The sequence below is a fragment of the Oryzias melastigma genome, unplaced genomic scaffold, assembly GCF_002922805.2.
Source record: "Oryzias melastigma strain HK-1 unplaced genomic scaffold, ASM292280v2 sc00749, whole genome shotgun sequence".
Classification (NCBI taxonomy): domain Eukaryota; kingdom Metazoa; phylum Chordata; class Actinopteri; order Beloniformes; family Adrianichthyidae; genus Oryzias; species Oryzias melastigma.
Window position 1 is genome coordinate 1 of NW_023417336.1, and position 15080 is coordinate 15080.

The 15080-nt window shown below is 40.1% G+C and overlaps 2 protein-coding genes across 2 annotated transcripts; both read left to right on the forward strand.

The window, feature by feature from the left end:
* The first annotated feature begins 17 nt into the window (after positions 1-17).
* On the forward strand, positions 18-11223 carry LOC112138365 (protocadherin alpha-C2-like). Its single transcript, XM_036211163.1, has 3 exons — positions 18-986; positions 7761-9920; positions 11149-11223. Exons 1-3 carry the CDS (start codon positions 732-734, stop codon positions 11221-11223), a joined length of 2490 nt encoding a protein of 829 aa, XP_036067056.1. The 5' UTR covers positions 18-731.
* Positions 11224-11767: 544 nt separating this feature from the next.
* Positions 11768-15036, forward strand: LOC112138364 (protocadherin beta-16-like). Its single transcript, XM_024260917.2, has one exon. The coding sequence runs from the start codon at positions 12327-12329 to the stop codon at positions 14880-14882; it is 2556 nt and encodes an 851-aa protein (XP_024116685.2). The 5' UTR covers positions 11768-12326; the 3' UTR covers positions 14883-15036.
* Positions 15037-15080: the final 44 nt, after the last annotated feature.

Sequence of the window (15080 nt, forward strand, 5' to 3'; positions counted from 1 at the left end):
CCTAACTAAATAACTAACATCCTTGTTTTATTCCGTTATCATGTTAGATTGGAATTATTCAATTTCTGCAAAACTTATGTATCTAAAATCAGGAATAGGTTGAAAAAGGATGCATTTTAAAATAACACTATAAAAAAATTACTATGAAATCAATTATTCATTCAATCAGCCAATCAATCCATCCACATTCTCTTTACCTAAAAAAACAAACGAAAGAAAAAAGTCCGAGAGTAAATTATTATAAAGATATATATAGTTAAATGGATCCTTACTAGATTTCCCTCTGAAAAAAATAAATAAATAAGATGTGAAGGTTTTCTTGAAGAAAACGCTAAGATTGGGACTACGTATTTTCACAAAAAAAGATAGACAATTCTATATGTAAATAGAAAATAAATAAAGTTATTTTTAAAGAAGAAAAAAGTGTCAAAGCATTAGAGCCCGAACAAAGCTCCGAGGTGGCGCTGCTTTGTCAGTAAACAGCCAGCACTCCGACGCAGTGACGGTGAATCTCTGACGTTCAGACGCAGCGGAGAAAGGACAGCTCCGCGGTGCTGAAAGTCCGATCAGAGGCCCGGACACGTTTTTTGCCATTTTTTTCTGGATTATTCATCACATTCTGGTTTTGGACAAACGGTGGCAACGTACAGATAATCTTGTCGGAGGAGAGAAGGAACATTTCAGATATTTCTCTATATACACCAGCGTGATCTCTGCGTTCTGTTGCAACAATGGAGGCTTTCAGACGGTACGTTGTTCCCGGTGTTTTTCTCGTCTTTTCAATCGTTCAGCTCGTTTCAACCTCAGTGACTCATTATTCTATACCCGAAGAAATGAAAGAAGGTTCAGTCGTTGCTAACCTCGCATCTGATCTGAGACTGGACGTGAAAACACTGAACGAGAGGAAGATGCGGCTGGATATCGTTGCGAACAAGAAATATCTGGATGTGAACAAAGAGACTGGAGAGCTGTACATTGTAGAGAAAATAGACAGAGAATTGGTTTGTAATACAAAGTCATCAGCATCTTGTTATCTGCGATTGGAGATAATCTTAGAAAACCCTGAGAGGATATTTAATTTAGACGTGGAGATTTTGGACACAAATGACAACGCCCCGCAATTCCGAAGAGACGTGATGTATCTGGATATTTCAGAATCGACACCAAAAGGAGAGAGATTCTCATTAAGTCACGCAGTTGATCCTGATGTTGGATCTAATTCAGTAAAAACATATTATTTAAGTGAAAGTGAATATTTTAACATCGAGGTTCAGACAGCAAGAGATGGGTCAAAAATTTCTGAACTGATTTTATTAAAACAGTTAGATCGGGAGCAGCAGGCCGTCCATCATTTAACACTGACAGCTGTAGACGGAGGAAAACCAGCTCGTTCAGGAACCGCCAGCGTCATTGTTCGTGTTTTAGATACAAATGATAACACGCCTACATTTGACAAATCCATGTATAATGTTAAAATCATGGAAAACTCTCCTATTGGAAGTTTAGTTCTTCATCTGAATGCGACAGATTTAGATGAAGGATCCAATTCAGATATAACTTATTCATACAGTTTATATACATCAGAGAAAACACAGGAAACTTTTCATCTGAATCCAACTAGTGGTGAGATTACTGTGAGGGGAATGTTGAACTATGAAGATTTCAACATCTATGACATGGAGGTGATAGCAACAGACAAAGGAGCCAACAGTTTATCAGGACAGTGTACCATAAAGATTCTAGTGGAAGACATGAATGATAATCATCCAGAATTATCCATCAAATCCTTTCAGAGTCCAGTGAGTGAAGACATCAAGTTAGACACAGTGATCGCTGTAGTTAGTGTGAGTGACAAAGACTCAGGGGAAAATGGAATAGTTGATCTTCACATTCCTGATAATATGCCTTTCAAGCTGAGAGAGTCCTCTGATAACTATTATGAATTAGTGGTTTCAGAGGCGTTAGACCGTGAGAAGGTCCCAGAATATGACATCACCTTCACTGTGACAGACAGAGGTTCTCCTCCTTTGTCTGACAATGAAACCATGACTTTAGAGCTGCTGGATGTCAACGACAATGTCCCACAGTTCCCAAAGTCCTTTTACACCATCAGAGTGATGGAGAATAATGCCCCCGGGGCCCTGCTGGAGTCTCTGAGTGCGTTTGACCCTGACCTCCATGAAAACCAGTATCTGGTTTACGTCATCATAGAGAAGGAGATCGCTAACACCTCCATGTCCATGCTGTTCTCCATCAATCCAGAGGACGGGAAACTTTACGCGCTGAAAACCTTTGACTATGAGATTGAGAAGGAGTTTCTTTTCCACATCGAGGCCAGAGACTCTGGCTCTCCTCCTCTCAGCAGTAATGTGAGCGTCCACATCATCATTGTGGACCAGAACGACAACGCTCCTGTCATCGTGTCTCCGTGGCGAGCACACGGCTCTGTGGTGGAGGAGAAGATTCCCAGATCCACAGATAAAGGCTCCCTGGTTGCCAAGGTGATCGCTTTGGACACGGACTCTGTGCACAACTCTCGGATTACATACCAGTTCCTGCAGGTGACTGACGCCACCTTGTTCAGTCTGGACCAATACAACGGAGAGATCCGGACCATGAGGATGTTCAGTTACAGAGACCCGCGCCACCAGAGACTGGTTGTTGTTGCCAAGGACAACGGGGAGCCGGCTCTCTCTGCTACAGTCACCATCAAGCTGTCCACAGAGGAGACTGCTGTTAAGGCCTACTCTGACATGACTGAGGTGCCTCTGGAATACGACATCTTCTCAGACCTCAACCTGTATCTGGTGATTGGTCTGGGCTCGGTGTCCTTTCTCCTGCTCATCACCATCTTGGTCACCATCGTGCTGAAGTGTCAGAAAGCCAAGCCCAGCAAAGCGGCTCCTCCCAGCAGGAACAGTGTGATCAGTGAGAGGAACTCCACCATCGCAGACTCCACTCTGGTGTCCAACGATGCCTACTGGTACAGTCTGTTTCTGGCAGAGACCAGGAAAGGGAAGCTGGTGGTTAGACAGCCTGTGCCAAAGGGCTCCAGATACATCGTGTCCAGCATTCCAAGAGGGACAGGACTCACAGACACTAGTGACTCAGCTGCTTCTACTCTGCAGGTATTTATGCTGAATCATGTTTTATTTAATACAATTTACCTTTAATGATTTTTTTAAAGTAATATACAAATGGGAATTTTAGAAGTTCACACATTTTATTCTTTAATAGAATTTGCAAAATGCATACATAAAATAGTCAGAAAAAGGTAGATCTAAAGACGTTTTTTAATGGCCCGCAGCATCAGGTACTGATGGCAAGGACCATATTATTTCATTATGTTTTCAACAAGTAAAAAAAAGAGCTTTTACTGTAATATTAACTTTAACCCATTTTTGCATCATCATGAGTTGTTTTTAACCCTTGTGCATCTTGTGGGGTCCCGACGACCCTACCCTTATGTTTATGTGTGATCCCTTTAATAACGGAGCTGGACAGGATTATATCCATTTTATTATTAAAAAAAAAAAAACATCAGCGCTGTCTCGTGGGGTTAAGGCAGGGGTCGGCAACCTTTAACAGTAAAAGAGCCATTTTGGCTCGTTTTCTACTGATCAAAACCTCGAAGGAGCAACAGTCTTAGTTTAGTCTTTAAGAAATTTGCATTCATTACTTAAAAAAAAAATATTAATAAATATGAATTGTGTCATTTTTTTGGCACAAGCAAAACCAAAGATTCAAAAACAGCCAAACATCTCTAAAAAACTTTTTTTTTTAAATTTACTTACTTTTTTAATGTTTGACTGAAGCTCAAATAACTTCTTTCCAAAACAAAAAAATGCTCTGTGCTAAACAGGATTATGTCAGTGCAGCTCCAGGCCACTAGTAACCATTGTTGTGTGGCATAAGACATTATGTGGTTTTAACTCATTAAAGGTCAAGTTTCTTAGCAAAGTTTTGCTTTGCATATCAAATCTATGCTTTTTAGAGATGGGATTGAGCAAACAAGTCATCAGGTCATCAGGGATGTAAAAACATGTGTAGTTTATCATCTATGTGCATCTCAGCTATCAATTTATAAAGTTAACTTTTCTAAATTAAATGAATGAAGATCAAGTAATTCTTTAAAAATTGCCATTTCATTTTTCTTTTATTTGTTTGTGTATTCTTTTTCCCCTCTTTGTCCTCAGTAATCTTACACTGTTGGGTTTTGTTGTTTTAGTTTGAGGCTGAACCTTGGTAGTCTTTGTTTGTGGACTGTCAGGAATGGTGGTGGAGGACCCAAATGCAGGAGACAGGACATGGTGGCAGAAACTCAAAGATTTACTTAAAAACTCAAAACATGACAAAACCAGGAGAAACCAAACCAGTGCTGTAACAGAACAGAACAGAGCAGATGACCTGACAATGAGAAACTGAAAACCAGACACTTAAATACACTGAGGTTGATTAACTAAATGAAGACAGCTGTGGATGGTTAACCTGAATGTGGTGAGACTGACAGGGGAAACAGAACATGACAAAACCGCAACAATGTTGGATGCCGGCTGCCATTAAACCCCAGAGAGAGAGAGAGAGAGAGAGACAAAACCAAAGCACTGAATCATGACATGGACTTTGTTTATTTGTTTTCTTTAGGTAGTTTTGGTATAGGCAGCCATCAGCAGGGAGCTGCTGACTCTGACGGTCAACATGGCTGGGTCAGCAGTCTCCCTGACCTATTTTAGGTTAGGCCAAGGAGCCACCATGAAGAGATAAAAGAGCCATATGTGGCCCTGGAGCCGCAGACTCCTGGGTTAAGGTGACCCTCTTTTAATGTAGACATGTTTAGGACAGCACAAGGGTTAAAACGTTGGTCATTCATGTACTTCTTTTGGTTATGTTGACTTTGATATTAAATGTTTATGGATTAATATCAACTATTTAAAATGTTCTATATTTTTTAATTTTTGAAAGTGAAAATTAATTTTAAAAACCCAAACAAACTTAGAAATAAATTAATGAATAAATAGAATAAATGTAAATTAATTAATTTGTAAACCAAACCTTAAGTATTTCTCTGTTCAAAAATTTGATAACTCCATCTTTATGAGAGGAACCCCCCCCCCCCCCACACACACACACACACACTCATTTGCAAAGGCTCTAGATCCTAGTTAAGATCTACTATCAGGTTAAATTGTGATTATTACATTTCTGCAAAACGTATGTATTTAATATTAGGACTAAGTGAAGAAAATATGCATTTTAAAATAAAAAAAGCAACAACAAATACTGTAAGGTCAATTTATTAATCAATCAGGCAATTAATCACTCGATCAATCAATGAATCAATCAATACATTTTTGCAACAACAAATGTAAATAAAAGACACAAAATACAAAACCAATTTTTAATATTTAAAAACATAGTTGCATGGGTGCTTAACAGATATCCCTCTTAAAAAAAATAGATGGGGAAAATTTCTTGAAGAAACACTAAGAATAGAACAACGTAGGGGAGACCGGGGTCAAATGTAACAAAGGCTCTCATCTCTAACAGAAACAAGCGACAGGTTTAAGCTCCGCCCCAAGCATGCTCATTTCATTCCCCCACATGCTGNAGAGAGAGGTGCGAATCCGCGACGGTGCTGTCCAGCCAAGTCTCAATGAAGCAGATCAGGCTAGCATCTTTGTAAGCCCACTGGCACGAGATGTTGGCGTGGGGGAGACCGGGGTCAAATGTAACACGGGGCAAATGTAACAAAGGCTCTCATCTCTAACAGAAACAAGCCACAGGCTTAAGCTCCGCACCAAGCATGCTCATTTCATTCCCCCACATGCTGCTGGAGTGCTGGCAGATTTAGCACTTCATGTCCCTTTCTACAGTCAAAAAATCGTTTTTTGGGCAGGTAAGTAAAATTTTTGATAGCCTAATATTTTTTTTCTAGTCAAATATTAGACTAAGATATGGATGTCATTTTTATATTTTTAAAAAATGTACTTCCTCAACTTAGTTTGATGAGTTTTACAGCAACAAATACTAAAGCTAACCTAGCAAAAAAATCCAGAAAACATGGCCACCCTCATCAGGGGCAAATGTAACAGAGCGTTACAATTGCCCCTGAGGTCTTATGTGCTGTTACAATTGCTCCAGCTAATTGTTCCAATATGTAAAAATTGTTAAAACATTGTCACAACTCTGAATTAGCCTGTTAATATTTGATCTTAATATTCATTATGTGTTTCTAGCAACCCTTATTAGTACTTCTACAGTAACAAAAATTGCTCACGCGTGGTCTTTCTGAATCACAGGATGGATCGTTCAAGGAAACGATCAACAAATCGAGGCGAGAATTTACACCTGTTAGAAGAAGCCTCACAGAAAGTCTTTGGGGGAAAATCTGTCAGGAGTGTTGCAAGTAATTTCAACCTTTGCCATGTTACCCTTAATAGATACTGCAATGCTAAAAAAGAAAATCCCAAGAACCATTCCTAAGCATGGCTACAACCCACACACCCGTGTCTTCCCAACGAAACAAGAAGCTCTGTTTGCTAAATATCGTCTAAAATGGTTTGTCCATTGTTCATTTGATTGTATTCCAAATTGTTTTTGTGTTTTTTTGTAATTAATTATTTGCACTTTATTTCAAAAAGTTTACAAGAAAGGTTAAAAGCATACTGTGAAGCACTTCATCACAGCATTAACTTTTATCATACAAATTTTATCGGGCAAATTTTATTTAAATGTTAAAATGTTGATTTTTTTTAAGTCTGATATGTTTTATGAAGAAAAACATAAAAAATTTGTGGTTGCAATCGTGTGTGTTACATTTGCCCCATTAGTGTGTTACAATTGCCCCGTGTTTCGGGGCAATTGTAACATCTGTCTTTTTATCTTTAATTGATAACAGCTTCAAAAAAAAATAGTTTTACTGATTCCAAACCTTGTCACATGTCGAGCCAAGATATTCATCTTTCATTTCATGCTGTTTAAAGTAAGTTATTATTTATAGTTACGTTGCTATGACCAATTAGGAAAAAAGTGTTACAATTGTCCCCGGTCTCCCCTATTTTAACCAAACAAAGAAAAAAAAGCAAACAAAGAGAAACAAAACAAACAAACAAAACAAACAAATGACAATTTTATATGGAAAACAATCAAATTGTGTTTTTAAAAGAAAAAAAGTATCAAAACATTAGAGCCCGAACAGAGCTCCGGGGTGGCGCTGCTTTGTCAGTAAACAGCCAGCACTCCGACGCGGTGACGGTGAATCTCTGACGTTCAGACGCAGCGGAGAAAGGACAGCTCCGCGGTGCTGCTGACACTCCGATCGGAGCCCTGGACACGTTTTTGACATTTTTTTTTTCCTGGATTACATTTGAAAAGAAATCTATCTTGGACCCGCAATTGCCGCGAACATATAATCTTGGTGGGGGAGAAACGGAGTTTTTCAGGTGTTTTCTTATTACGCTTCCTTCGGCGTCACCCGTGAGTTTTCTCTGCGTTCTCTTGCAACAATGGAGGCTTTCAGACGGTACGTTGTTCCCGGTGTTTTTCTCGTCTTTTCAATCGTTCAACTCGTTTCAACCTCAGTGACTCATTATTCTATACCTGAAGAAATGAAAGAAGGTTCAGTCGTTGCTAACATCGCATCTGATCTGAGGCTGGACGTGAAAACGCTGAACGAGAGGAAGATGCGGCTGGATATCGTTGCGAACAAGAAATATCTGGATGTGAACAAAGAGACTGGAGAGCTGTACATTGTAGAGAAAATAGACAGGGAAAATATTTGCCCCTCAAAGTCTTCAGCATCTTGTTATCTGCGATTGGAAGTAACGTTGGAAAACCCAGTCAGAATTTTTAATATTGACGTGGAAATTTTGGACATAAACGACAACGCCCCGCAATATCGCAGAGACACTATTTATCTGGACATATCCGAAGCGACGCCAAAAGGAGAGAGATTCTCGCTCAGTAACGCAGTTGATCCAGACGTTGGATTAAATTCCGTGAAAACATATCATTTAAGTGAAAGTGAATATTTTAATATTGAGGTACAGACTGGAAGAGATGGATCAAAAAATTCGGAACTGATTTTATTAAAACAGTTAGATCGGGAGCAGCAGGCCGTCCATCATTTAACACTGACAGCTGTAGACGGAGGAAAACCAGCTCGTTCAGGAACCGCCAGCGTCATTGTTCGTGTTTTAGATACAAATGATAACACGCCTACATTTGACAAATCCATGTATAGTGTTAAAATCATGGAAAACTCTCCTATTGGAAGTTTAGTTCTTCATCTGAATGCGACAGATTTAGATGAAGGATCCAATTCAGATATAACTTATTCATACAGTTTATATACATCAGAGAAAACACAGGAAACTTTTCATCTGAATCCAACTAGTGGTGAGATTACTGTGAGGGGAATGTTGAACTATGAAGATTTCAACATCTATGACATGGAGGTGATAGCAACAGACAAAGGAGCCAACAGTTTATCAGGACAGTGTACCATAAAGATTCTAGTGGAAGACATGAATGATAATCATCCAGAATTATCCATCAAATCCTTTCAGAGTCCAGTGAGTGAAGACATCAAGTTAGACACAGTGATCGCTGTAGTTAGTGTGAGTGACAAAGACTCAGGGGAAAATGGAATAGTTGATCTTCACATTCCTGATAATATGCCTTTCAAGCTGAGAGAGTCCTCTGATAACTATTATGAATTAGTGGTTTCAGAGGCGTTAGACCGTGAGAAGGTCCCAGAATATGACATCACCTTCACTGTGACAGACAGAGGTTCTCCTCCTTTGTCTGACAATGAAACCATGACTTTAGAGCTGCTGGATGTCAACGACAATGTCCCACAGTTCCCAAAGTCCTTTTACACCATCAGAGTGATGGAGAATAATGCCCCCGGGGCCCTGCTGGAGTCTCTGAGTGCGTTTGACCCTGACCTCCATGAAAACCAGTATCTGGTTTACGTCATCATAGAGAAGGAGATCGCTAACACCTCCATGTCCATGCTGTTCTCCATCAATCCAGAGGACGGGAAACTTTACGCGCTGAAAACCTTTGACTATGAGATTGAGAAGGAGTTTCTTTTCCACATCGAGGCCAGAGACTCTGGCTCTCCTCCTCTCAGCAGTAATGTGAGCGTCCACATCATCATTGTGGACCAGAACGACAACGCTCCTGTCATCGTGTCTCCGTGGCGAGCACACGGCTCTGTGGTGGAGGAGAAGATTCCCAGATCCACAGATAAAGGCTCCCTGGTTGCCAAGGTGATCGCTTTGGACACGGACTCTGTGCACAACTCTCGGATTACATACCAGTTCCTGCAGGTGACTGACGCCACCTTGTTCAGTCTGGACCAATACAACGGAGAGATCCGGACCATGAGGATGTTCAGTTACAGAGACCCGCGCCACCAGAGACTGGTTGTTGTTGCCAAGGACAACGGGGAGCCGGCTCTCTCTGCTACAGTCACCATCAAGCTGTCCACAGAGGAGACTGCTGTTAAGGCCTACTCTGACATGACTGAGGTGCCTCTGGAATACGACATCTTCTCAGACCTCAACCTGTATCTGGTGATTGGTCTGGGCTCGGTGTCCTTTCTCCTGCTCATCACCATCTTGGTCACCATCGTGCTGAAGTGTCAGAAAGCCAAGCCCAGCAAAGCGGCTCCTCCCAGCAGGAACAGTGTGATCAGTGAGAGGAACTCCACCATCGCAGACTCCACTCTGGTGTCCAACGATGCCTACTGGTACAGTCTGTTTCTGGCAGAGACCAGGAAAGGGAAGCTGGTGGTTAGACAGCCTGTGCCAAAGGGCTCCAGATACATCGTGTCCAGCATTCCAAGAGGGACAGGACTCACAGACACTAGTGACTCAGCTGCTTCTACCCTCCAGGTATTTATGCTGAATCATGTTTTATTTAATACAATTTACCTTTAATGATTTTTTTAAAGTAATATACAAATGGGAATTTTAGAAGTTCACACATTTTATTCTTTAATAGAATTTGCAAAATGCATACATAAAATAGTCAGAAAAAGGTAGATCTAAAGACGTTTTTTAATGGCCCGCAGCATCAGGTACTGATGGCAAGGACCATATTATTTCATTATGTTTTCAACAAGTAAAAAAAAGAGCTTTTACTGTAATATTAACTTTAACCCATTTTTGCATCATCATGAGTTGTTTTTAACCCTTGTGCATCTTGTGGGGTCCCGACGACCCTACCCTTATGTTTATGTGTGATCCCTTTAATAACGGAGCTGGACAGGATTATATCCATTTTATTATTAAAAAAAAAAAAACATCAGCGCTGTCTCGTGGGGTTAAGGCAGGGGTCGGCAACCTTTAACAGTAAAAGAGCCATTTTGGCTCGTTTTCTACTGATCAAAACCTCGAAGGAGCAACAGTCTTAGTTTAGTCTTTAAGAAATTTGCATTCATTACTTAAAAAAAAAATATTAATAAATATGAATTGTGTCATTTTTTTGGCACAAGCAAAACCAAAGATTCAAAAACAGCCAAACATCTCTAAAAAACTTTTTTTTTAAATTTACTTACTTTTTTTAACGTTTGACTGAAGCTTAAATAACTTCTTTCCAAAACAAAAAAATGCTCTGTGCCAAACAGGATTATGTCAGTGCAGCTCTAGGCCACTAACCATTGTGGTGTGGCATAAGTCATTACGTGGTTTTAACTCATTAAAGGTCAAGTTTCTTAGCAAAGTTTTGCTTTGCATATCAATTCTATGCATTCTGAAGGTGGGATTGAGCAAACAAGACGTCTTCGAGTCATCTGGGATGTAAAAACCTGTGTAGTTTATCATCTATTTGCACCTCATCTATAAATTTATAAAGTTAACTTTTCTAAATTAAATGAATGCAGATCAAGTAATTCTTTAAAAATTGCCATTTCATTTTTCTTTTATTTGTTTGTGTATTCTTTTCCCCCTCTTTGTCCTCAGTAATCTTACACTGTAGGGTTTTGTTGTTTTAGTTTGAGGCTGGACCTTGATAGTCTTTGTTTGTGGACTTTGTTTATTTGTTTTCTTTAGGTAGTTTTGGTTAGGCAGCAATTAGCAGGGAGCTGCTGACTCTGACGGTCAACATGGCTGGGTCAGCAGTCTCCCTGACCTATTTTAGGTTTGGCCAAGGAGCCATGAAGAGATAAAAGAGCCATATGTGGCCCTGGAGCAGCAGACTCCTGGGTTAAGGTGACCCTCTTTTAATGTAGACATGTTTAGGACAGCACAAGGGTTAAAACGTTGGTCATTGATGTACTTCTTTTGGTTATGTTGACTTTGATATTAAATATTTATGGATTAATACAAACTATTTAAAATGTTCTATATTTTTTAATGTTTGAAAGTGAAATCTGATTTTTAAAACCCAAACAAACTTGTAAATAAATGAATTAATAAATAGAATAAATGTAAATTAATTAATTTGTAAACCAAACCTAAGTATCTTTTGTTCAAAAATTTGATAACTCCATCTTTATGAGATTTAAAGCCCCCCCCCCTTCCCCCCCCCACACACACACACTCATTTGCAATGGCTCTAGATCCTAGTTAACATCTATTACCAGGTTCAATTGTGATTATTACATTTCTGCAAAACCTATGTAGCCCTATTTAATATTAGGACTAAGTGCAGAAAATATGCATTTTAAAATAAAAAAGCAAAAACAAATACTTTAAGGTCAATTTATCAATCAATCAGGCAATTAATCACTCGATCAATCAATGAATCAACCAATACATTTTTTGGCAATAACAAGTGCAAATAAAAAATACAAAACGATTTTTTAATATTTAAAAACACAGTTGCATGGATGCTTAACAGATATCCCTCTTAAAAAAATAGATGAGGAAAATTTCTTAGCGAAACACTAAGAATAGAACAACATATTTTAATCAAAGAAAAAAAAAGCAAACAAACAAAACAAAAAAATGACAATTTTATGCAGATGGAGAACAATCAAATTATCCTTTAAGAAGAAAAAAGTATCAAAACATTACAGCCCGAACAGAGCTCCGAGGTGGCGCTGCTTCGTCAGTAAACAGCCAGCACTCCGACGCAGTGACGGTGAATCTCTGACGTTCAGACACAGCGGAGAAAGGACAGCTCTGCGATGCTGAAACTCCGATCGGAGCCCTGGACACGTTTTTAGCCATTTTTTCTGGATTACATGTTGAAAAATCTATCTTGGACCCGCAATTGCCGCAAACATATAATCTTGGTGGGGGAGAAACGGAATATTTCAGGTGTTTTCCTATTACGCTTCCTTCCGCGTAACCCCTGGGTTTTTTTCCGAAACAATGGAGGCTTTCAGACGGTACGTTGTTCCCGGTGTTTTTCTCGTCCTTCCAATCGTTCAGATCGTTTCAACTTCAGTGACTCCTTATTCTATACCTGAAGAAATGAAAGAAGGTTCAGTCGTTGCTAACCTCGCATCTGATCTGAGGCTGGACGTGAAAACGCTGAACGAGAGGAAGATGCGGCTGGATATCGTTGCGAACAAGAAATATCTGGATGTGAACAAAGAGACCGGAGAGCTGTACATTGTAGAGAAAATAGACAGAGAAAATATTTGCCCCTCAAAGTCTTCAGCATCTTGTTATCTGCGATTGGAGGTAACTCTGGAAAATCCATTGAGAATTTTTAACATTGAAATTGAAATACTAGACATGAACGACAACGCCCCTCAGTTTCGAAGAGACGCTATCCACTTAGACATTTCAGAATCGACACCAAAAGGAGACAGATTCTCATTGAGTAATGCAGTAGATCCTGATGTTGGATCTAATTCAGTAAAAACATATCATCTCAGTGAAAGTGAATATTTTAATATTGAGGTTCAGACCGGTAGAGATGGATCAAAGTTTGCAGATTTAATTTTAAAAAAGACGCTCGATCGGGAGCAGCAGGCCGTCCATCATTTAACACTGACTGCTGTAGACGGAGGAAAACCAGCTCGTTCAGGAACCGCCAGCGTTATTGTTCATGTTTTAGATACAAATGATAACACGCCTACATTTGACAAATCCATATATAATGTTAAAATCATGGAAAACTCTCCTATCGGAAGTTTAGTTCTTCATCTGAATGCGACAGATTTAGATGAAGGATCCAATTCAGATATAACTTATTCATACAGTTTATATACATCAGAGAAAACACAGGAAACTTTTCATCTGAATCCAACTAGTGGTGAGATTACTGTGAGGGGAATGTTGAACTATGAAGATTTCAACATCTATGACATGGAGGTGATAGCAACAGACAAAGGAGCCAACAGTTTATCAGGACAGTGTACCATAAAGATTCTAGTGGAAGACATGAATGATAATCATCCAGAATTATCCATCAAATCCTTTCAGAGTCCAGTGAGTGAAGACATCAAGTTAGACACAGTGATCGCTGTAGTTAGTGTGAGTGACAAAGACTCAGGGGAAAATGGAATAGTTGATCTTCACATTCCTGATAATATGCCTTTCAAGCTGAGAGAGTCCTCTGATAACTATTATGAATTAGTGGTTTCAGAGGCGTTAGACCGTGAGAAGGTCCCAGAATATGACATCACCTTCACTGTGACAGACAGAGGTTCTCCTCCTTTGTCTGACAATGAAACCATGACTTTAGAGCTGCTGGATGTCAACGACAATGTCCCACAGTTCCCAAAGTCCTTTTACACCATCAGAGTGATGGAGAATAATGCCCCCGGGGCCCTGCTGGAGTCTCTGAGTGCGTTTGACCCTGACCTCCATGAAAACCAGTATCTGGTTTACGTCATCATAGAGAAGGAGATCGCTAACACCTCCATGTCCATGCTGTTCTCCATCAATCCAGAGGACGGGAAACTTTACGCGCTGAAAACCTTTGACTATGAGATTGAGAAGGAGTTTCTTTTCCACATCGAGGCCAGAGACTCTGGCTCTCCTCCTCTCAGCAGTAATGTGAGCGTCCACATCATCATCGTGGACCAGAACGACAACGCTCCTGTCATCGTGTCTCCGTGGCGAGCACACGGCTCTGTGGTGGAGGAGAAGATTCCCAGATCCACAGATAAAGGCTCCCTGGTTGCCAAGGTGATCGCTTTGGACACGGACTCTGTGCACAACTCTCGGATTACATACCAGTTCCTGCAGGTGACTGACGCCACCTTGTTCAGTCTGGACCAATACAACGGAGAGATCCGGACCATGAGGATGTTCAGTTACAGAGACCCGCGCCACCAGAGACTGGTTGTTGTTGCCAAGGATAACGGGGAGCCGGCACTCTCTGCTACAGTCACAATCAAGCTGTCCACAGAGGAGACTGCTGTTAAGGCCTACTCTGACATGACTGAGGTGCCTCTGGAATACGACATCTTCTCAGACCTCAACCTGTATCTGGTGATTGGTCTGGGCTCGGTGTCCTTTCTCCTGCTCATCACCATCTTGGTCACCATCGTGCTGAAGTGTCAGAAAGCCAAGCCCAGCAAAGCGGCTCCTCCCAGCAGGAACAGTGTGATCAGTGAGAGGAACTCCACCATCGCAGACTCCACTCTGGTGTCCAACGATGCCTACTGGTACAGTCTGTTTCTGGCAGAGACCAGGAAAGGGAAGCTGGTGGTTAGACAGCCTGTGCCAAAGGGCTCCAGATACATCGTGTCCAGCATTCCAAGAGGGACAGGACTCACAGACACTAGTGACTCAGCTGCTTCCACTCTGCAGGTATTTATCCTGAATCATGTTTTACTCAACTTAACATATCTTCTAATTTTTTCAACTACCTATTTTCTTGGAGGGATTATATTTTATATATCTGGTTTGTCTGTAGAACATTGCACATTTAAGATATTAAAAACCCAAAAGTCACAAGTTGGTTGCTAAATTTAACACATTTTAATTATTTTCCAATTCTGATCAACTCTTGCTTCTGTGATTTGTTGCAAACATTGTATATAATTAAATACTAAACACCTGTTCCGATAGAAAGAAAATTAAATTTTGACAAGTCTTAGAATTTCTTTTTCTTTTTTTTCTTTTTTTTACTATGAAGTCATAACTAAAATAGTTCTGAATAATGGA